The sequence below is a fragment of the Protopterus annectens genome, chromosome 4.part1 (genome assembly GCF_019279795.1).
Source record: "Protopterus annectens isolate FY-2018-M chromosome 4.part1, PAN1.0, whole genome shotgun sequence".
NCBI classification, from domain to species: Eukaryota; Metazoa; Chordata; order Ceratodontiformes; family Protopteridae; genus Protopterus; species Protopterus annectens.
This window is the reverse complement of record NC_056734.1, coordinates 927504260-927526724: the sequence shown is the minus strand read 5'-3', so window position 1 is coordinate 927526724 and position 22465 is coordinate 927504260. Positions and strand designations below refer to the sequence as shown.

The window sequence follows — 22465 nt, the reverse complement described above, 5'->3', positions numbered from 1 at the left end:
ACTGGATCTAAAGCAGTGTTGCACAACCTTTTTTGTGGGGAGTGCCACTACACTAATTCTTAATGCATCTACGGGCCACCTCAAAACATAGTAAGTCGTTACGAGTTAACAGGTACAGGTGATATTTTTACTTAAGACACCAGTCATGAAATTGCCTGTTTTCTACATCAGCTTTGCATTTAACTTTATTCTGGCTTGCAGCCATGACTTAATACAAACTCTTGCAGAAAGTTACTACTGTTTACAGACTACAAGTTATAAACAACAAGAATAGTTACTTCCGCAGCTAAAATTAGAGGTGTGCGCAACTGCAGTCAATTGGGTAAGTAAGCACATGTTGGAAAGTTTGTGTATGTGGAGTAAGGCATAGTATTTTTTCATTTTTTTTTTTAATTTTTAGTTAGTCTCTGGGGGGCCGGATGATGTTGCATCAAGGGCTGGATTTGGCCCCGGGGACGGACGTTGTGCACCACTGGTATAGAGCCTTCTTTTCTGCAAGATGATAGCTTACTGCATAAACTAAAGAAGATGAGACACTACATACTTCTGTTATCTTAATTTTGAAATTAATGCAGAAGAGCAGATAAAAGGTCAGAAATGGAAACATGTTGTTTTTCTGATAGTAATGCTTACAGTTATAGTGATAAAATATTATTTTGTAACCACAGAAGAAATAATTTTAATGCATTTATTGAAAGTTAAAAAGAAAGGATATATTGTTTCAATAAATAAAATGGCACTGTAAGTGTGTAGATGTGACATGTTGTCAGCATTATAAAATGAGAGCTGCCCTGCTGAATAACCCAGATAGACAAGGATTCTCCTGACTTCTTGCATTATAACAACAGGTGAAATGCCAGCTTGTTTATTGTTTTTTACTGTCAACTGCATCCCTTGTTTCTCTTTCTCAAGTATCTCTCTCTCTCTCTATGTATGTGTGTGTGTGTGTGTATATATATATATATATATATATATATATATATATATATATATGTATGTATACACCAAAATGTTTGACAAGACTCACATGTCTCAACTGTCCAGAATTTTATAGGCTATCCAGATTTTTACCTCATATTTTTAGTCTAATTTTTATGGAAGTTGAGGCTTTCCTACAAGTTGTTGAGGACTGAAGTTAGGAAATAATGGCAGCCATTTGAGTTTCAGACTTCATGCCATCCAGAAAATGCATGTTAATGCAAAACATGTTATTCTAGCAACTTTGTAAGAGCTATGTTTAAAATTTGTTCCTGATTTGCTCCACCCTCCCAAATTACTTTAGGCTTTAACCAGCATTCTTGTGCTGAGATGTAGAGAGGTATGAGGAACTGCGCTTAAAAGTTATACACATATACAGCTCAGCTGTCCAGATTTTTGAGAATGCCCAGAGTTTTGGCTCATATTTTTTGACTATTCCTCATACAGTTTTCTTGAAAATCTTTGAGGACTGAAATCAATAAATTATGACAGACATTTGAGTTTTAGACTCCATATTTTTTAAAAATGCATGGGAATCAAATACTATTATTTTATCAACTTTCCATGTTTATAAGAACAATATTTAAATCTTTCCCTATTTCGAGTCTTTGTCCCCCCATTATTATTATTATTATTATTATTATTATTATTATTATTATTATTATTATTACCTTTGTTCAGGTTTCTTGTGCTAAGAATTAGAAAGGTATGGTTAAGCATGCCAACAGGTAACAGTTTGCTTTCAACCCTAAAATGAGAGTACTGGGATGAACCTGAACGGGTCTCATGAGACGTGTGGGTCTGAGTTCTTCCCCATAAGCCTCTAAATAGAGGGGGGTTAAGTTGAGGGGGCATTACATCATCAAAACCCTACAAATGTGATCTTGTGTAATTCACTTACTCTTAATAGTGATGTTTCCATGTTCCTGAGTCAAGTACAAGCATCTTATTAGTCCAGAAGAATATAAGATTACAGGGCTTGTATGGTGCTGGAGGTAGTCAAAAAGAAGTAATATTTTGTCATGCGCCACTGGCTAGATGCATTTTATTTTAATGTGGGTTACAATGCTGTTTCATTGAATGCAAGTTTCAAAGGCAAATAAGTTTTAATGCTAAGTCTGTTCTCATTGTGAGAATGTATTGCTTTATTTATTAGATGTCTATCAGTGTTTGTTCTATAAAATTTAAAATAAAAGTTTTAAATTAAATCCAAATACAGATAATCCTTGTAGACATAAAGCATAGAACAGTATGCACATTATGGTATTTATGGTAAATGGAGAGACATAGCCAAATAATGGGACACTAGAATGGCTGCAGGGGAGGGAGGCTATATATGGGGGGGAGGGCATTTGACCATGATTTTGTGAAGAGGGAGAGGCAGCAAACTCAAAGACAGCCCTGGGTGGCACAAATTCTAGCTACGCCAATGGTCATAGCTATGTAGGAGCAGGTTGGTCTAGAGTTAAGGAAGTAAGTTTTTGATGTTGCAGAAGCAGTTGAAGAGTAATTTAGGTTTACAGCTAGTGTGAATTTGAGGGTAATACAGCAGAATTGTCAGGTTACATGAGATGTTTATTTAGTATGTAGGCAGTTCTATAATAAAATTTATAGTCAGACTTGGTAGGGAGTTTTTCCAGACTTTAGAAGTGTAGCGACTCATGACCAACACAGTATTGGTTTGCAGTTTGAGGTAGTAGGATTGCTTGTCTTGGACAGATGCTTTTTATGGTTCCTAAGTAATTGATTAATTTTGCATAGCTTGAGTTGTTTGTTGTATTTTTCATTGTTCTCAAGGCTGTATCTCTTTTGTACATAGGTGCATAGGTAAATTATAGGGAGTCAGTCTGCAGACAATTAGAAGCCTAGCCAAAAAAAAAAAAAACAGAGGTCAGAATCAAACCTTGTACTTTATATCTGTAAGGTAAAGATCTTAACCAATATGCCAACCCTACCCTGGAGTTGCTTAATGTCCTTTGTCATCCAGGGGGTAGTTATAAATTTTATTTTTTCCTACATACAGGGATAAATGAGTTAGACTGATAGGAAAGTGTGTTTGGAGTAGGAGAGTGCTTTTTCTAAAGCAGATTCCAGTTACATTATTTAAGAACATTGCTTAACAACATATTTTCTGAATGAGACTTTGGGACCATATATTTTTTGTTGCCTAACCCCAAATTGCAAAAGTAGGATGGTGGTCACTAAGGGAGTTGGGTAGTACACATGAAGATCAAATATGAGAAGTTTGTGAGGTTAGTATTCAGTCGAGTATAATTTTCTTACCAGTAATTTTATGTCACTTGTAGGTTCTGAAAGTGACAGTTGATATTTTGAAGGGATGAAAGCTGAATTGTAATTTACAAAGGTAAAAGTGATTAGTGAACATTAGGCAGATACCCCAGCTTTTTAAGTGATGATCTGCCCTAATGATATTACAGCCAGAAGTGAGTATTTTTTCATCAGCTATTGTAGGTTTTAGAAATATTTCAGTAATGGCTAAGTTGGCTAGTTTGTAATAGTTAATCTAGTTATGAAGTTTGTTTAATTTATTACACATCCCCCTAGCGTTAATGTGGTATGTTTTTTAGTCCTTTGTCAGAGATAGTTGTCAGAACCCTGTTTTGTAAATTACTGGAGGTGGGTCCAGGGTTGTGTTGAACATTTTCAAATAATAGTAGTACTTTAAGTTTTTCTAGAAGCTCAGTTTCCTTTATAAATGATTGTTTGTTGTTAGATAGGTGTTTATACAATGAAGTGTGGCAGCAGAGTTTTCAACTTTTGTATAGTAGAATTTAATGTTTATGTTACTGTGGGTTGCTGTGATAGTGATTAAAGAGACTGAGGTCTAAGTTGGTCTGGTAAGCCTGTATTTCACCCCAAAATGACTAATATTGTAAGTATGGACAGCTGAAGGACTATTTTGTGCTACTGAAACTGGGTCACTATAGATAGTTTTCTTGGAAGAGAATGGTGCATTGCTACACGGAGTGGATTTGCTTGGTAATTTTTCATGAGGTGAATAGGTTAAAAAGTTAGGCATTGTTGTTTTAGAAAACAACTGAGTGCTTTTTTAATGTAAGTATAACAGTAAGCACAACTGGGGCTGGCTGGTGATGGCAGTAAGAAGGGAGTGAAGCTCCCCTTAGCAGGCATCAGCCTGCACATGTGCAGTACTATGATCAATGATGGTGAAAAAGACTAGGGATATGAATTAAACTCTAATTTAAATAGCAACACTCATCTTATTAAAAGGTCAGTGAGTTACTCTTCTGTGCATTGATAGTCATAGTACCTAGATGTGAGGCATTATGAAGTATATCTTCCATTTTGTTTTTCAGATACTTTCTTTGTTAGATGCTGATCCCATCTGCCCAAGAAATTTAGAAGCATAAATCTGTAGTAGTGTTGTAAGATGATTTATACTCTACACAATTAAAAGTTTCACTGTATTTGATTTGACTGTGTTTTGCAGTTCATCTCGTCTGATCCCATGCCACAATCATTTTGCCTGATTTCACATGTTGTGACATATATTTGGTGAAGAAATGTAAAGCTGTATGTTGACATGTAAGTGTGCACAATATACTTTCAGAATGAATATAGGAAAGAAAACTGTTGCATTTAATTCTCATCATGTCACCCTTATAAAAGAAAAGAAAGTGCTACATAAATGTTAGAGCAAAAATTTTGATGATTTATTTTTATTTTCATATAGTGTTCCTATAGCAAAATTAATACATTTTGTGCATTGTCTGTGTTTACACTGCAAAACTTTGTTCCTTAAGACTAGAAAGATACTAATTATAGCTTAAAACTAAAATGTCTACATCAAAAAATAGTATATATATCATCAGTCAGTAGTAAACTTACTTTCTGTGTAAAAAGAGTAAAGCAATGCTTCAGTGAAATAATAATAGAGCAATTTCACCTGCAAGGTTAGAATGATTTTTGTAAGTACAGCATGCTGCATTACCTGGTCAAGCTGTCGGTGCAGTTCCAATGATTTTCCCAGTAGGTCATATTTCTTCTTGTTCTCATTGGTAAAATCAGCACATATGCGACGCAGTTCGATGCACTTTGGTAGGATAGAGTCAACTGCGTAATGATTGCTTTGGATGAGCTGATCTCCATTTACAGAGAGCTGCTGTGCCTGCTCCAGTGACTCCTGTAATGAAAAGGAATGGCTTGTTATTCAAGCAACGAACAGGCAGAGAGTAACCTGCATGCTTTAAAATGTTATGTTACTTTTTTATTTTATTAGTTTTTGTGTTTCTTCAATCTACGTAAGTCATATAGTTCTGCTCATGAGGCATTTATTTGAGTTCCTGCTTAATTAATACTGGATGGGATATAAGTTTCTACTGTTTTCTGCTCTGACTTCGTAACCTACAGCTTTCCTAAGGTAAAGCTGTGTACCACAATCAAAATCCTGGGTTGTTAAGGAATGCCATGTTTCAATTATAATTACCTTAGCAGCTAGGCAAGCAGTGACATTTAGAAATGCATATGTTACTTCCCACACTGTAGGGCATGACTGTGCTTGTTTTCCCTGCTGACAAAAGAGGATTGCAGAGCTCTGTATATGAGGGTCCTTATGGAATTCTGAGAACTTATCATGTTAGCTAGGATCTGACCCAATATTGTTAAAGGGGTTCAGCAGATGTTATTCAGCTGTGTGGGAAGTAAGACCCATCCTCCAGTGCTCCCCTCCGTTTCCTCCCCTGCCTGTGCTTCTTCATACCGTGCACATTACATTTGTCTTCCTTTTCTCACATTATGCCTTAATCTTCAGATTTTTCAAGAAGCCATGATTTTCTATATACTCTGAAGTGCATTTTAAAATTTTTTTTTCTTTTTACACAACTTTGTCATTCAGTGATGGCTTGAATAGAAATTAAGGTAAAGGGTTAAGGGAAGACATTTAGTGTTGCTGTTCAGCTTTAGTTTTCCTTGCATCCTTTCAAGACACCTTTCCTGATAAAGACAGCACATTAATATCTGTATAGGAAATAAGACATTGCTCCCAGAAGCCATATGGTTACAGATGTCTGGGATACATTTTAGAGCATTTTCCCAACCTTTTAATCCAATGGCTAGCCTGATCTAAAAACATCAGAATTTCAAGGGTGACATAATTTGTGCCCAACACCTAATGTTCAAAGCTGGCAACACAATAGCTCATAATAAACTAACGAAATAACTGTTGTGAGGATATATAGATCCTATCTGGGAATACAGATTGCCTACCTAATGATCCCCCCAAAAAATCAGTCACTGCCTGTGCATCCCTCTGGTGTTAGACTGAGATGAAAGCAAATGTTTAGATGGCCGCATTCATACTTTTCAAGTGACTGTTGTCAAACACGTACATAGCATGCCTCCTCACTCCAAAGGCAGCCACCTGTATTTGTGCCTGATTTGTGGTTATGAGGAAACAGAAAAAAGTAATAATTACAGTAATGTATTCCACTTTGCTGTTCCTAAACAGTACACTGCCCCTACACAAGCAAGAGTAACGATGTTTGTACACCTCGCAGGTCTATGAGAAAAGTAGAAGAAACAATGATGACATTGTCCCAGTCCCAGCACAAGCTATAATGACATCCTATACATACCTCTAAGGTTTGATTCTGATGGAAATTAAACTAGTAATGACCACACTATCTCTAGCACCCCACATAACCTGCAACAACCTTTGGTACACTTCTGAGCAGGGTTGCTTTTAGAATGGGCACAACTGAGCGCAGAGGCTACCACTAAGTCCATGTCAAAATCAATTTGTACAGTCTGGGGTGTGTGTGATTCCTAGATGCTCTGAATGTTCTGTGATGTAGTTAATACCTTACTTTTGAAATGTAATTGTTAACTACATTTTTATTGCTGACCAGAAGAGTGTGTGTAAAATCTGAGATATTTTCACACACACACACACACACACACACACACACACACACACACACACACACACACACACACACACACACACACACACACACACACACACACTGCCCATTCACCTTCATGGAAACTGGATGAATTCCATTTAACCTGCTGCATGTTATGAGGTGGTGGAGTTAACCAGAGCACATGAATAGATGTACACAAAGACAGGAAGGGCATGCAGACTCCACATTATAAAAAGCATGGCCAAGTGTTCAACCAGAGTAAAGCCCTGTGAAATGGTGGTGTTACTCACTCCTCACAGTGGCAATGAACAGCTGCTTTCACTCAGGTCCTCCTCCTGCTAAACCAGCCAGTATAACCACCTAGTGTGTATAAGGGTTATGTTTGTAATGGTACGTGAAAGAAAATACTGCCAGCTTGTTACTCTTAACAACACTGTACACATGCCCCCCCAACACACACACATAGAAGTCATGGCAATGCTGATAATGTTTGTGTGAGAAAGTCAAATAAATCACAGCCAGCATGTTACTCTTTTACTGTAACATGTGACACATGGGTCTAGGACTATTCACTGAAAGCACATTTCACTAAAACACATTTGACTGTGCACAATTCACTGAAAGCTCAATTCACTGAAAACACAATTCACTGAAAGTTATATATGGCTTTTTCCCACTGTTGTGAAGCACTGGAGTTAATATATATATATATATATATATATATATATATATATATATATATATATAGTAAGGGGTGTGTGGGGGTGTAGCTCACCCACCTATTTTAAATATTTTGAACTATATACATGGATACTTGCAATTCCAATAAATTACTCTTTTCTGAACTTAATATATATCCAAAATATGTGGGGAGCTATGTGCCCCACACCCCCCAATTTGGGGCAGTGCCCCACCCCGCTTACTATATATACTAACTCCAGGGTTACACAGCAGTGGGGAAAAGGCCATATATAACTTTTAGTGAAATGTGTTTCAGTGAATTGAGCTTTCAGTGAATTGTGCACAGTCATTTGAGTTTCAGTGAAATGTGCTTTCAGTGAATAGTCCTAGACCTGTGAGACACACACACACACACACACACACACACACACACACACACACACACACACACACACACACACACACACAAATTTTGTACTCCAAACCACATCACTGACTGTTGTTTAGCAGTCGCCAAACAATAACAAGGGTGAGTCACGTTTGTTTACCTCATTGAGAAGCAATTCATACCTGTCACTGTCCTTGACTTCACAGAACATCCCTGGTTTTCCCTCATAATTTTGCTCTATCCCTTGAAAAAAGTTTGATTTGATGGTAATTCGTTCAGGATTACAGACAGTCAATAGATCCAGACATCAGAGTTTCATAGTTCACATTGCCCAAAAAGGATCACTTTGATACAAAATGTGTTATTCTATTAACTTTTTAATTGAACTAGAATAAAATTTAAAAAATGTTGCTGGTTTTGAGCTTTTATTTTGCTATTATTGTTGGCTTTACCCAGAATTCTTGTGTAAAGAAGATGGGAGTTACAGTATGTAGTATTCTGCCCTTATTTATAGAAACTCCCTAAAAGAGAAAACCATTCCTGAAGATCTAAAGCATTAACTCTTCTTAAACTCCAAGTGGTCACTCTGGACTGCTGATCTCTAGTGTTTACCTGCTCATGTTCATTCACAGATTACTGTCTTTATCTTAAGAGGGTCATGTAACAGCTCTGTTTTGGATTAAGAGCCTAATCAGAAAATTAATTTTTTGTAATTTTTCTCCAACTAGCAGCAGTCTTTGTGCAGCCCCAACATAGTCAAGGATAACTAAGGGGTCTTCTGCAGCCATGGGTATGGCTGAAGACTAAAGCCAGCTACCGTGATAGCTTTAGTGCTGAGAATGCCCACCAGCAGGATTAACTAAGTCAAGGGCACTATGTCAGTGGTAAAACAATTTTATTTTGTGAAGTCTATTATTTGACAAAACACAGTTACTATAACCAATGACTTCTTTGAATTTTAAAGGAGATTATTACCCATGTGGTTTATTAAGTATAGAAAAATGCTATATTAGCTTTTGTTGGTTTGACAAACATGTTATAAAATATCAAAATAAGAACCTGATGTGGTTGGGGCCCCCTAGGATCAGGGACCCCCCCAGGACCACAGGCTTTGCTGGTGCCTAAAGCCGGATATGGTTGTGGCTTCTGGACGCACCATCACATATTCCTCCCAGGTTATTGACAAGGACAACTTATCTGTATGGTGATTAGAAAACTGTATGACTGCTATGATCGATCACATCCACTAGGTGGTGCAACAAGGTCCCTCCAATACTGCTAAGGTCATGATGTTTTGTTTTAGTTGACCTGGGATAAAACACGTAACTGTAGGCAAAAAAGGAGGACTGGAACTGTCTTTTACTTCCACAAATAACAGATACTGTCAGACTTCAGCCCAGGAGCAAGAATTTGAGACATGCAGCAGGTACTAAGAAAAGGAATAGCAACTGATGAGGAAATGGGAGGCAGCATTCTAGTATCTGACTGATACAGAACATGAAAAGAAATAAGACTAATTGGCTCAGGATTGTAAGAATATAACTTTAAAGTTCTAGGTGTGCAGAAGAGAATATAGCAAGTGATACATGTTTGTGCAAGTCTTCAGAAGCTAGCTATAAGACTTGCAACACAAATCCAGTTTCTCTACTGCCACATCAGATGCCATGAGATATGTCCCCACGTTTCTGAATGAGGAGAAAACAGTCTTGTGTTTGACTGCTCAATACCAGGTCAGATACAAACTGCCAATAAAATATGCCATTTCACCTCACTAGCACCAAAAACAGAGAACCGGTCTTCAGTTCTCAGATAAGCAAACTGGCTCCCAAATAAACAAAGATCAAAAGTACTGCATGGTCTGTTTTTTTTGTTCAAACTTCTAAACCAAAAGTCCTTCTGCTACCTAACAGGAATATTCATAATCAGAGAAAGAACTTACAACCTCAGATCCTAACCAGACTGTGTCCCATCTTTTTCCACCACCTTCACTTTCCAAAAATGCAGTGCCCGCAATTTCCTCATATTAGGCCCCAAACTCTAGGAAACTATACTTGTGACCATAAGGAACCCAGATACCACAGTTCAAGAAAGCTCTCAAGCATCACACCATTTCATCAGCAGAAAACCACTGCTTTGTAAATGTAACATGCGTTACCTCTGTCAACACCTTACATCTGCTGCCTAACTTCTTATCTCTTAAATAAGTAATATTTGATATATACATATATATATATAGAGAAAGAGATAGATATAGTAAATATCTCTTTAATATACCTGCACTACATACATTTATTATTAGCATTATACTGCCCTTACAATCCTTGCATGATTTTCTTTGTAAAATCTCTGTGTTTTCAAACCCAGGTTGAACCTAAAATAGGTCTATATAAATTAGGAAATATACATAATGCATACATAAATAAGTAAATAAATGTATTTTAGGAGCAGTGAAACAGCAGCATACAGTGCTAAATGCAGTCAAGGGATATATTTAACAAGGTTAGATAGTAAAACTTGTACACAGATTCCAGTACAGGTGCACAGACATTTGCAATATTCCCAAATATCAAAAAATAAATCCTCCACACAAAAGTCTTTATTTAGGCTAACATATGGCACTCCAATGATGTCTGAGAATAAATAAGACACTATTTTCTGAATCAGGCTGCAACAGATATTTTAGCTACACTTAAACCTTATAAAATCTGCATCTTACTTAAACTGTGTGATTTCATCTATAACATGTCTTCTTTCAATGGCAGAAAGTTTTTTTTAAGAACTTGTGTCATTTTTCGGGTCTATATCATAACTTCAAAGATGTAAAATCTCGAACGTTATAATATCGAACCCACAACATCGAATGGTGAAAATAGCGAAGCCCCGGAACATTGAAATCTTACCTAGGGCAAGATTTCGGTGGGCCGTTCTGTGGCTTCGCTATTTCCTCCACTGTGGTGCGAGAGTTACAGACCTTAGGGTTAGGGTGTGGGTTAAGGTAAGTGGATAGTTAGTAATGTATGTATGGTGTAGTGTAGGGTTGGGTTTTGATAACTGTATGTGTGTGTATTAATTAGTTTGTGTATAGTTTTGTAGGGTATGTGTGTGATAGTTACGGACCTTAGGGTTAGGGTGCGGGTTAAGGTAAGTGGATGGTTAGTAATGTATGTATGGTTTACTGTGGGGTTGGGTTTTGTTAACTGTATGTGTGTGGTTTATTTATTTTGGTGTGCTTGTGTTGTGTGTATGTTTCTCGGAACAGCAAATTTTTTGCCTGGGAAATAATTCACTATTCTGAGCGTTCGATGTTATCAATATTTGAAATTCCAAGTTCGAATTTATGGTGTTCGATATTTTGGGATTTCAAATATATGATATAGATCCCATTTTTCAATGCAACGTGTATCTGTAATGTTTTGCTTTGCAATGTCATGAGAAGATAGAGCCACAGCTAGGCCATCTGGCATCCTTAACAGTTCCTCACAATCACATTTACACTCAAACCACAGTTACAGACAAAAAGGTCTTCATAAAGCTAAATTCTCAAAAAAAAAGGGTCTTCTAGTTTGAAAAGTAACTGTAACTCTTTACTATCAAATGTAATAAGCTGCTTGCTAAAGTTATTAGTACACTGGCAATGCTAATGCAGTAGTTATAGAAACTCCAAATGAAAGGGTGAAAATGTCACACAGACAAATCAGACCCAACAAAGCTAAAATCGTCACTGTTTAATACATTAAACCTTCTATGGTAGTGTAAATGACCCCTTAAGGACATACAGTGTTTCAGCTATATGGCTTCTGAATGCCCATTACATTTTACTTTTTAAGTCTTTATGGGTATATTCAGGCCAATAAAGCCAACTCCCACTAGCTATAGACATGCATGTTTTGGCTTTTTACTACCACTGCAGTTTGAATGGGAACACAGTATGAGGAACTGTACCTATAAAGACTTAAAAAAGTAAAAAGTCATAGGCATTCAGAAGCCATGTAGCTGAAACACAGTTATGCACTAAAGGGGTCATTTGCTTATATCCCATGGGCCTCTACTACAGGAGGTTTAAGGTATTATACAGTGAGGAGTATAGCTTAGTTTAGTCTTTCATGAGTTTTTACTGCATGATTTGTCTGTGTGACCTTTTCACCCTTTAGTCTGGAGCTTTTGCATTAACAATGTCAATGTGCCCAAGGCAGCTGCCCCATTCTCATTACTGGTACTATCGCTTTGTGAAAAGATGTGTACATCTTTGACCTTTTTTCTATAAAATATATAAAAAAAATATAGACATTGTCACCAAAGATGATAACTGCCTTCTGCTGGCAAATACAGTGATTATACATAGTATATTAAACACCGACAAGAAACATAAATTGCAATTAGTCTGCCTTGTGTTTACAATGATCTTCCTAGGCCATAAAGCTAAAGGTTCATAAAGATTAATCGGAAGAGTCTTTAAAAGAGATATCTAACCAACAGCAAGTAAATAAACTCTTATAAGAAGCCGATAGAATAAGAAAAATATCCAGCAGCTCAATACTTGAGTTGTTTCAGCATATTTATCTCTGCCTGGAACTTCACAGACAGTTTAGCTTAGGGTCTAATCAATCTTTCAGATAAGACATGACTAGAACTAAGTTTAGATGCATCTTGTAATCCATTTGTTTAAAAGGATAATTTGCTTTTCCCTGTACAATTTCATATTCCTTTGTATATTTACTTGCTGTCTGCAGGGTTTAAGTCATTCTTTCTTAAGTACAGTACTTTTATTTATTAGAAACCAGAAAAAAAATCAGCAAAAGTCGACAAATCAATGAGGTACCAACTTCAAAACAACACATTGATAACAAGTAAAACTTTATTCCACTTCAGAGTTAAGTGCTTTCATTTTAACTTCATCAGAACTTGGTGTGGTTGCACTTCTCAGGTTGTGATAACACCACAAAACATTGAATAACGTCTAAGTGTGCTAAGGTATATTCTAGTCAATGTTTTTTTTTTCTCTGTAGCTGCAGTGACTCATCATTCATGAATAAAGGAGGACAAACAGAAACAAACTCATTTGAGGACCACTGAGGTGTTTAATTCACAGAGCTTATCAAGGCAAATTTCCTGCTCAAATTCAACAATATCTAATAGATGTGGAGAAATGTTACATGATTAAAATGTACAAGTCAGCTTAGGTTATTCACTTTGTCCCTTTTCCCCAGTTCTCTCACTTATTTGGGACTGCGTTGTTTGGACTGTTGTTTGCTCCTTTTTATCAATCCCTTTTTCTATAGTTGCTAATTGTTTCTTTAGAAATTAATCTTATTTTTGTGATAACTTCAATACACTGCAATGAAACATAAGACTGCTGTTTCCATAATTATTTATTTGTCATTCAGGTAGCACAACACTTTTGGTGACTGCTTTTATATATATATATATATATATATATATATATATATATATATATATATATATATATATATATTTACACATACCCATACTGTTGGAACACAATGCATTAAAACACTTCTCTCCTTTGAACAGTGGCCTATGTTGATACATCACATTAATGCTTTCCAGTCTAATATTTCCTCTGTTATCTTGTCACGCTCTTACTTCTCTTGTCACGCCTGCATGCCATGGAATTTACTGACCATATCCCCCAGTTTTTATTGCATTATCTCTTGATTCTTTTCTCATCCCTGTATACAAGCAGTCTATCCAGTTCTTGATAGCTTTTCTCCTCTGATCCAATTTTTCTGGCATTTCTCCATTTCACCTTTTCCCTTCCTACTTTGATGAGTCCAGCCTAATCAGGCCCTCTGGCAATCCAACACTGGACAACTGAATCCCCTAAGGCTGCAGTTGTAGTGTTTATTCTCTGATTGTATGCTCTTCTCCTTGTATCTCTGTCCCTACTTCTACTGTGATCACTATCAGACTCTCGTCTTCTGATGGAGTTCCACTTGCCCAACTCCCTGTTCAGAACTGCAGCCTTCTGTGTGCACTACTCTCACATTTTCTCTATCTTCTATGCTCTTTCCTTCATTTCTGTAAACTACTATGCCCAAAATCTTGTCTTCCCCATCTATTTTGTCAACATAACACTGTGCATTTTTGTTTATTTCGTCTTTAGTCTTTTTTTCTTTTGGTTGCATCTACATCAGTCATTATCTGCAGCCCTTGAAATTCTGTCTCCTCTCTGGTCTTTCACAAGTTTGTCTGCTAGTCCATTTCTGGTGAGTTATTTGAATTTCTTTCTTTGTGTATGTTTTTTCCCAGCTGTACAACCTGTGTAATAAAAGCTTGTTCTTCTTGTGATGCCCCTGGACTGACCCAGTAATCAAGGAACCTCAATCCTTACCACTGGCAACAGTGAGGGATGTACACATTGGGAGGATGATAAGTACACACACAGTAAAGTACAATTTATTTTAAGAGCACACAGAGATCACAGCCCAGATCCCCAATAAGGCTCCTCAGTGGCACAGCTATAGGGTTAAGATCTCAGCTGAGTGGTCAAGTTAAGACCTCCAGCACCCTGTCTGTCCAAACAGTGCTTTGTGTCCCTGCCCAAGTAGCTGACACACATTTTGAGGTTTGATTGATATACAAACACACACACACACCTGGGAAAGGCTGACACAGGTTTACTAGCTATGCCTCCTTCTGCCCAGACTATAAGGTAGTATCAGCTGCCACCAGCCAGCCTTACTTATCAGCTACTATAAGGCCCTTACCAAAGGGTGTCCAGTCCTACTGTGTAATGTTACTATTATCCAAATTGTAAGTGTGACCAAGACTAAGGCTGTTGGAGTGGCTTATACATTGTCACCAAATACATATGCAAGTACTATAATAGCTTAAATATCTCTAAACAAACCAGCCACAATTAAAAGGTTTAATATATTTAATAATAATAAACGAACAAGACAATACTCAAACAACACAGTAACTACAGAGTTCAAAATCACAGGAAATATTTTAAAACAGCATCGCAGGACAGTCTCAAATAAATACAGAAAACATCTAAGCTAATCTTTACAATATTCCTATCTATATCTAAGAGAGATTACTGTACCCTGGTTACTTACTATTAGCAAGGCAAGTGCTGATGAGACGATATTTCCAGGTTCAAAGACAAATACAAAATGCACAGACTCACCCTCTGAGATAGTTCTTAAATTAATAATACACATTACTGCTGCATTAGCCAGGATGACATAACTCTTTATCACCTGCCTTCAGTTCCCAGGCTAACAGAAACTTAACAAAATTTAACATTTCTCTGTGAAAAATACATGTCTCTCAGATGTTTGCCTAGAACTGAAAGTCATAAAACAATTAAACACTTTTACATTTGAAACCTAGTAATTATTTCTGTTTCAAGACAATAGGAAAACCTTTAGCTCTAGACATTGTGTCTGCTCTGAGCTGAGACAGAGATAACAGAATCGTAAAACAATTTCCACTTATTTTCTTAAGGTTTTGCAAGTTAACTCTGTATGTTCCAGCTTCTACTATTAAAACATACATTTGCACAGGTATATAGGTTATATACATTTCTGTTCATTTCCATTAGGGTACACTGTGGTTACACTCTTGAAGCTCAGTACACAACATGCAATTCTGTATAAATCATAGCAATATTCACAGATAACATAGAATTATTTACAAAATTCCAGATAGCTGGACTGGCAGTATTTTTCTGGTGTCACACTTCTTTCAACATATGTTTCCCTTCAATACTACATTTTAGATGGCAGGGTAGTTAATCCATACAGGACTAGCCTGGACTTTCAATTGCTCAAACAAGTATGACATCCCTTTTTCTCAATTTAAACAGTGAATGAGAATGATCCTTTACCAGTTTTATAAACATACATTAAAGTGTACCAGAGTATTCTGGCCTGCTCATAATTGTCTTCTTTTAAGTTTTTATCTGTGCAGTTGTGCTAATATGTGCCTTGGCTGACCTCCTATTACAACTCCCACCCATACCTCTCAACTTCTCAGAGCAAGAAATCAGGACAAATCCAAAAATAATGGGGAGAACAAAGGTACAAAAATAGGAACGCATTTTAAATATTGGTCTTAAAAACCTAGAATGTTGCTAGAATAAAAGGCATTGTGTTAGCCTGTGTTTTCTGAAGGATATAAACCCTGAAACTCCAATGTCTGCCATTATTTAGTGACTTCACTCCTCAATGATTTGCTAGAAAACCACAAACTTTATAAGGAGCAGACCAAACATATCAGGCAAAAATTCAGACATTCTGTGAAAAGCTGGACATTTGAGAGGTATGGGCCTATCCTACCAATCAGAATATTCCTTATATCATTTCTTCTCGTAATCTGGCTAAGTGAAGTCTAATTTCCACTAATTCCAGCAGCATTCTTTCCAATTCTGTCTCTAGCACTTCATCTGATATTCCTATTATCCTTATGGTGTTTCTTCTATCCCTGTGTTATAGATCATTCAGTTATTTTTTTTTTTGTTTGGCATTGTAGCTTTTTTTCAGTCAGCCTTCTACTGTTCCTGTATTTCTGACCTCAGTCTGCTCTGTCCTGTTTCATATCCTGGATTTTTCCAGCTTATTTACTTCTCTTTTTTGACTACTGTTTTCCCCTCATTAGTCCTACATCATCAGTAACCGCCATTAAGTTTTGGGACAATTTCCAAACCTGCACTTCCTGTGGAGCTACTGCTGATAGCTGGTGCTCCACTTCTACCTGTCCTCCATTATGTGATTTTTCTTGTCTTTTTTTCACCTGGAACCTGAACTAGCTGATTAATTACTTTTTTCTTCTCCCTCTAAGCAGCCGTCTTGCTTCAGCTCCCTGGTGTCCTCTCCCAACAAATGCTGAGATTGTTAAAAAATCACTTCTAAAACCTCCTTGTTATTGAAGAACTACATCACTATTCTCTCATATAGCCATGAATCACCAGCTTGTAAGCCATAAGCCTTCTACTACCAAAACTGACAGAATACAAGTAAACATGTTCTAATAAACAGTGACTCCATTGTCAGGCACAGCAGCACCATACTCGTGTCACTGGACAAAGAGGCCTTCAACACTGTATCTCACACTAGTATTGTAAACAAGTTAAAAGACCTAAATGTCGACCTTTATATGATAACATGAATTACAAATTAGATGAAGGATGAAATCCACACAATTAAGGTGACATGTGCCAGTTCAGAAAATAAAAATGTAACCAGGGGTTGCTACAGGGTTTAGTACTAGGACGCCCACCTTTACTTTTCTGACCTCCATACCACAAACCCTGGCCTATGGTTAACCAAGTTTATAGATGACTGTAAGTTGGGTGTTCCTCCTTAATCCCATTAATACAAAAAGGCTTCAACAAGAACTAGCTTTATTAGCCAATAGTGTATGCAGAAAGGCCTAACACTTAATGTGAAAAGGTGCAGTATTGTCTTGAAAAACACCCTTCATCCATATACTACTCCACCCTGGCACCATAGTCAAAGATTTAGCATCAACACATGTCACTTCAAGTCAAGTAAAGCTCAAATGATTAAGTAACTTTTTACTAGAAAAAAATAGGTCAGCACAAAGATGGACAAATGAGGCCTCCGTCACACTGCCTTATAACTGTTGGTAACAGTTGTTTTCAAAGTTACAGATGCTTTCATTCATTACATATTTGGTGAGTTTTCTTTTATTTTTAATGTGTTAATCGGGCATAACACTGATCACAAATGACCAATTTCTGTCATGGCCTGGGTAGAAACACAGAGAAACAATATCATAAATGAGGATTATAATTTAAAAGGTACATTTCACACTACATGGTATTGTATGCAACACATAAGACATGAAGTTTCATACTATAAAGCAGATGTGCTAAGAAGGCAGACAGAGGTAATATACAAGAGATAAAGTGGTAAAAGATTTAAGCTAGATAGACTGGAGTTGGGTTATAAGGTTTGAGATAAATCACTGGCACTTTGCTAGGTTTAGAGATGGGTTGTTAATTGTACTTGGAATGTTGGGTATGAGGTTATGTCTTCAGGTTTGAAAGAGACAGATTTCTAGAGCTTTGTTCTTAGCACTGAGATGGTGTGATCTGTACAATGGATTTCAGTGTGGGTACTGAATAGCAATGGTTTTAAGGCTGTAGGGAGGGGAGTCTGATTGGTTTAGCTGCAATAAGTGAAAATGTATTGTTGAGCTCACCTGTTCAGTTTGAACAGGTGTGAACCTAAAGGAAGGTGTAGTCTTTGTTTGCTAGGCAGCTATTTACCTTTTTGAAGTGTTTTGTAGTGGTGTTCTTCTTCTTTTGTTTGAGAGAGTAAAGAACCTGCAAATTTTACTGGTGAGACTTGAGTGTTGAACTTCGCTCTGAGGTACAGTATATGCTATTATTGGAAGGGCATACTCAAGTTATGATAATAATATGCCTTTCCCTATAGCTATTGTAGTGGTCTTTTAGAGGTTGGGAGAGATCCTGTTTGCCCAGAATACAAGATAGTTGATTTTTTTCTTCTTTGTTATGCCTACATGGGATTAAAGCTAAGAGATGTGTCAAACCAGTGACCTAAACATTTAAAAGAATCAGTGTGTCATATAGTTCTATTAATTGTCATCTGTGATTTGAAGTGTATTTGAGAGTTTGCTCAGTTTCTATTCAGTGGAGCATAGTTATAGTTTTGTATTAATTTTGTAGTAGTTTTGTTGTGGTTCATTTTGTAGTAATGTGAGGGACTGCTTTGATTAGAATAGGATCACACTGCCTGTATAAAGGAGGAGGGGATGAGGAAGCTCAAGGGGGGGTTTATTGTTACAGATGGAAAAGGAAACTGCAGTCAGAATAGATCCTTAGGCACACCTTGTTGCAGACTAGCTAATGGTGAAAGTGAGGACTGAACTTTGACTTAAAAGTGGGATTTGTAAGTTAGCATCAGAACCAGGGAAGGCTAACAGGACTAATACAGTTCTCAAGAAGATGCTGTAACAGCTAGCCTGGATCCACAAGAACAAAACCTTTGGTAAGGTCAATGAAGATAGCTACTGTAAGTTGCCCTTAGTAGATGTTTATTTGTTAAAACCCATAGGACAGTTATGGTATTACGTTGTCACCAGAAACCATGCTGTTTCATAGATAGGAGGTTATAGGTACTTTTGTGCTCTGTAATCTGTGTATAGATGATTTTCTCCAGAATTTTGCCAAAGAGGGATGAATAAGGGGGGGGGGGGGGCAATGACATCCCTAGATCTAGACACAATCCCTTTTTTATAAACTGTGCAATATATAAGTTAAAATGGTAGTATCAAGCAGTCATGCATTACCAAAGGTTTTAATGCACATAAAATAATCTAAGATCTTTAACAAGGTTATTAATGAGTATGGAAGAAAGCAGGGTCCTACAATGACCCTTGAGGTACTCACTTTTAATTACCAACTTTACTAAACACATACTGACCTTCTATTATTCAAAATGTGCAGTCTGTCAGATAATGTTAGATCCTTTATTTTGATTTTCTACACTTATTAACTGTGTTAACGCACTAGACCCAACTGTCCATTTCAGGTCACGTGATTTGCTCAGAGTTACATAGTAGGCAAATGGTGGTGGAAGGAATCTAATTATTTACCTTTAATTACAAGTAGCAGCTCTTTAATAGCTCATACCCTAATCCTCTGCACTACCTGCTAGACTCCTCTCTACTAATGACCAAACTCCCTAAGCTATTTTTTGTGTCTTTACCAAAAACAAGATTTCTTACTTTACAGTGATGCACCAAGTCTAATGACCTTCTTAAATCCACAGATGTGGCACCTGTATGAAGGCATTTTTTCTGTCTTAGAGTTAACTGATTTATTGGTGCTGTAAATGGCCACCAGTGAGTTGTTTCATTTTCTAAAGTCATACAGTACATGAGAGGGAAGACCATATTTTATTACCTAATATATGGATATTTTTATACACAAACTTTTCTGTCTTTAACTAAAACTGGACCCACTTAAGGCTTTTGAAAGTACAACCATGAAACAACTGGGCAGTGTTTATTCATGGAACTCAGTGTCTATGAAAATGATAACATCTCGCGGTGACAGTACCTCACCCCCCTGACACACACATACTAAAGTAAGGTCTAGTATCATCTCTGACAATCTGAATACAGCTAAGCACACCTAGAAATCTGTTAAGCTCTTCCTGCTTGACTCTTGCCATTTTAGATTATGCTTGCCCAACAGAATGAGATTAATTAACATTGTACAGTGTGGTAAGAATAACTCCTTAGCAAAGCTAAATGCTTGCATAATCTTTATGGTAAGATTAACCTGTTACCCATAAGCTTATTTACTGCTCTTTTTAAGATTTCATATTGACTGTACTACAACAATACATTGGCTTTGAAGTCCACATATAATTTCACTGCATGACTAATAATCAGAACTATAACTAAAAGACAGTGGATGCAGTTGCAAATGGGCACAACTGGCAGGTGCTGATGGTGCCAAAGGGGAGTACCATCTGAATACCAATGTTGCACTCAAACCCCATCAGCACAGAAGTGCAGTACCACTTAAATACCAATACTGCACTCCCACCCCATAGGCACGGGAGTGCAGTACCACCTGAGTCATTAAAGCACTCCCACCCCATCAGCACAGGAGTGCAGTACCACTACCACTTGAGTCATTAAAGCACTCCCGCCCCATCGGCACAGGAGTGCAGTGCCAACTGAATACTATTATTGCACTTAGGGTTGTAGCTGAAGCACTGAAGCACTTAGTGTGTGAGGTGAGTGTGTGTGGATTTTTTTTTTTTTTTGAGAGCTGCACTGGACACAGAATTCACTCATTAAAAAAGTTGCTGTAGACACCATTTAAAGGTGGCATGGAGTGACAAGCTTTTCATTACAACCTGGATGACCTGGGTCAAGGTCTGCTCATGTCTCATACAGTGGCTATGATAGCATGCTTTGACATCAAAGTTTTCAGTGGAGAACAGGAGACAATGACAAAGGTGTTAAAACTCAGAGTCCTGGCCAGAAGAGCTGAGTACTGCATCATTTCCATTGCAGGGCTGCACCCTTGCAGTGTCAACGTGCATACCCGCAAGTTAGGCCATAAATTTATTTATTTATTTATTTATTTGTATTTGTTTACCAGGAAAGTCCGTCTGGACACAAGTCCTCATTTTATGGTGGTAAATGGTGTTAGCATGACAAGTACAATGGAAGATTTGTTAAGGTTTAAGTATATATATATACAAACAGCATACAAGAATACTAGGTAAAAGAATGTCTAGAATACACTTTATCTGCCACTAGAGTTATGCTCAAAGAAGAAATGAAAAATTTGTTGGTAAATTCTGGATTTAGTTGGGGTTTTGGCAAGGACAGAGCCAGTGAGACTTTAGATATGATTTAAGAGCAGACTTGAAAAGATGGCTAGGGAGGGTAGTAATGTTAGTTGGTAGGTTGTTCCAGAGCTTGGGTATGGCACAAGAGAACAGTGCTTCCCCTGCAGAGTTTTTGGCTTTGGTGACTTGGAGCAGATTTTTATTGCAGGAGCATTGGGGTCTGGAGGAGTGGTGGGGCTGGAGAAGTGTGTGAAGAGCTGGGGTACTGAGAGGGTGGTTAACAAGTTTATGAGCAAAGGTGAGTTGGTCTAGGTGAAGGAGTTGAGGGAGCTCAAGCCAGTCTAGCTCCCTAAGGGAGACATAGTGGTGGTTGCAGTATGTGGCGCAGGTGGCAAATTTTGTGATTTTATTGTAGCAGACTTCGAGTTTGTTTAGGCCAGATTGTCTAAGGGTTGTAAGTATGGGTGATGCACAGAGTAGGGTGGATATAAATTGGGAATTGGCAATAGAAATCCTAGTTGGTTTGGTGAGGTATTGTTGATTTCTGTAGAGGGCACCCAGTTTTTGGTGAACTTTTTATTGTTTGATATATGTGGGTGTCAAATTTGAGGTTGTTGTCTATCAGTACGCCAAGTAGTTTGGTGTGGGCAGTTGGTGATATGGAGGTATTTTCCTTGGCTTGGATATTGAAATGAGAGGCATTTACGGTGGTTTTGGTGGGTTGGAATATGAGGAGTTTGGTCTTTTTTTGGGTTGAGGAGGAGCTGAGCATTAGATAGTCAGCTTTCAATGGAGGAAAAGGATTCTTGTGTGATCTATTGGAGTTCTGTTAGTGTTTGAGCTGAGCAGATGAGGGTGAAGTCATCATTATACTGTATGAGGGAGGCATGTTTGGTGGCAGTGTGTGTAGGTTGTTAGTGAACAGGGTAAAGAGAAGGGGAGCAAGGATGGAGCCTTGGGGAACTCCTAGGGTAATAGGGAGGGAAGGGGATATATTATTGTCCCAGACAATTGATTGCTGCCGGCCATGTAGGTAGCTATAGAACCAATTTGTGGCTGAAGTGGAGAAGGAAAGGTTTGAAAGAGTAGAGAGTAGTAGGTTGTGAGAGACAATGTCAAAGGCCTTAGATAGATTGAGAAATATGGTGGAGGAGAGGAGGCCATTGTTTTTGTGCTGAAGG

General features: G+C 37.5%; 1 protein-coding gene across 4 annotated transcripts in view; it reads right to left on the bottom strand.

Annotated features, from left to right (window-relative positions):
* LOC122801123 (guanine nucleotide exchange factor DBS-like) overlaps positions 1-22465 on the bottom strand; it is a 3406519-nt gene that overhangs the window by 2149164 nt on the left and 1234890 nt on the right. For all 4 annotated transcript variants that reach the window (XM_044070650.1, XM_044070651.1, XM_044070652.1 and 1 more), the window contains exon 11: positions 4952-5143. In XM_044070650.1, the coding sequence (XP_043926585.1) occupies positions 4952-5143 (192 nt within the window). The remainder of the gene's footprint in view (positions 1-4951; positions 5144-22465) is intronic.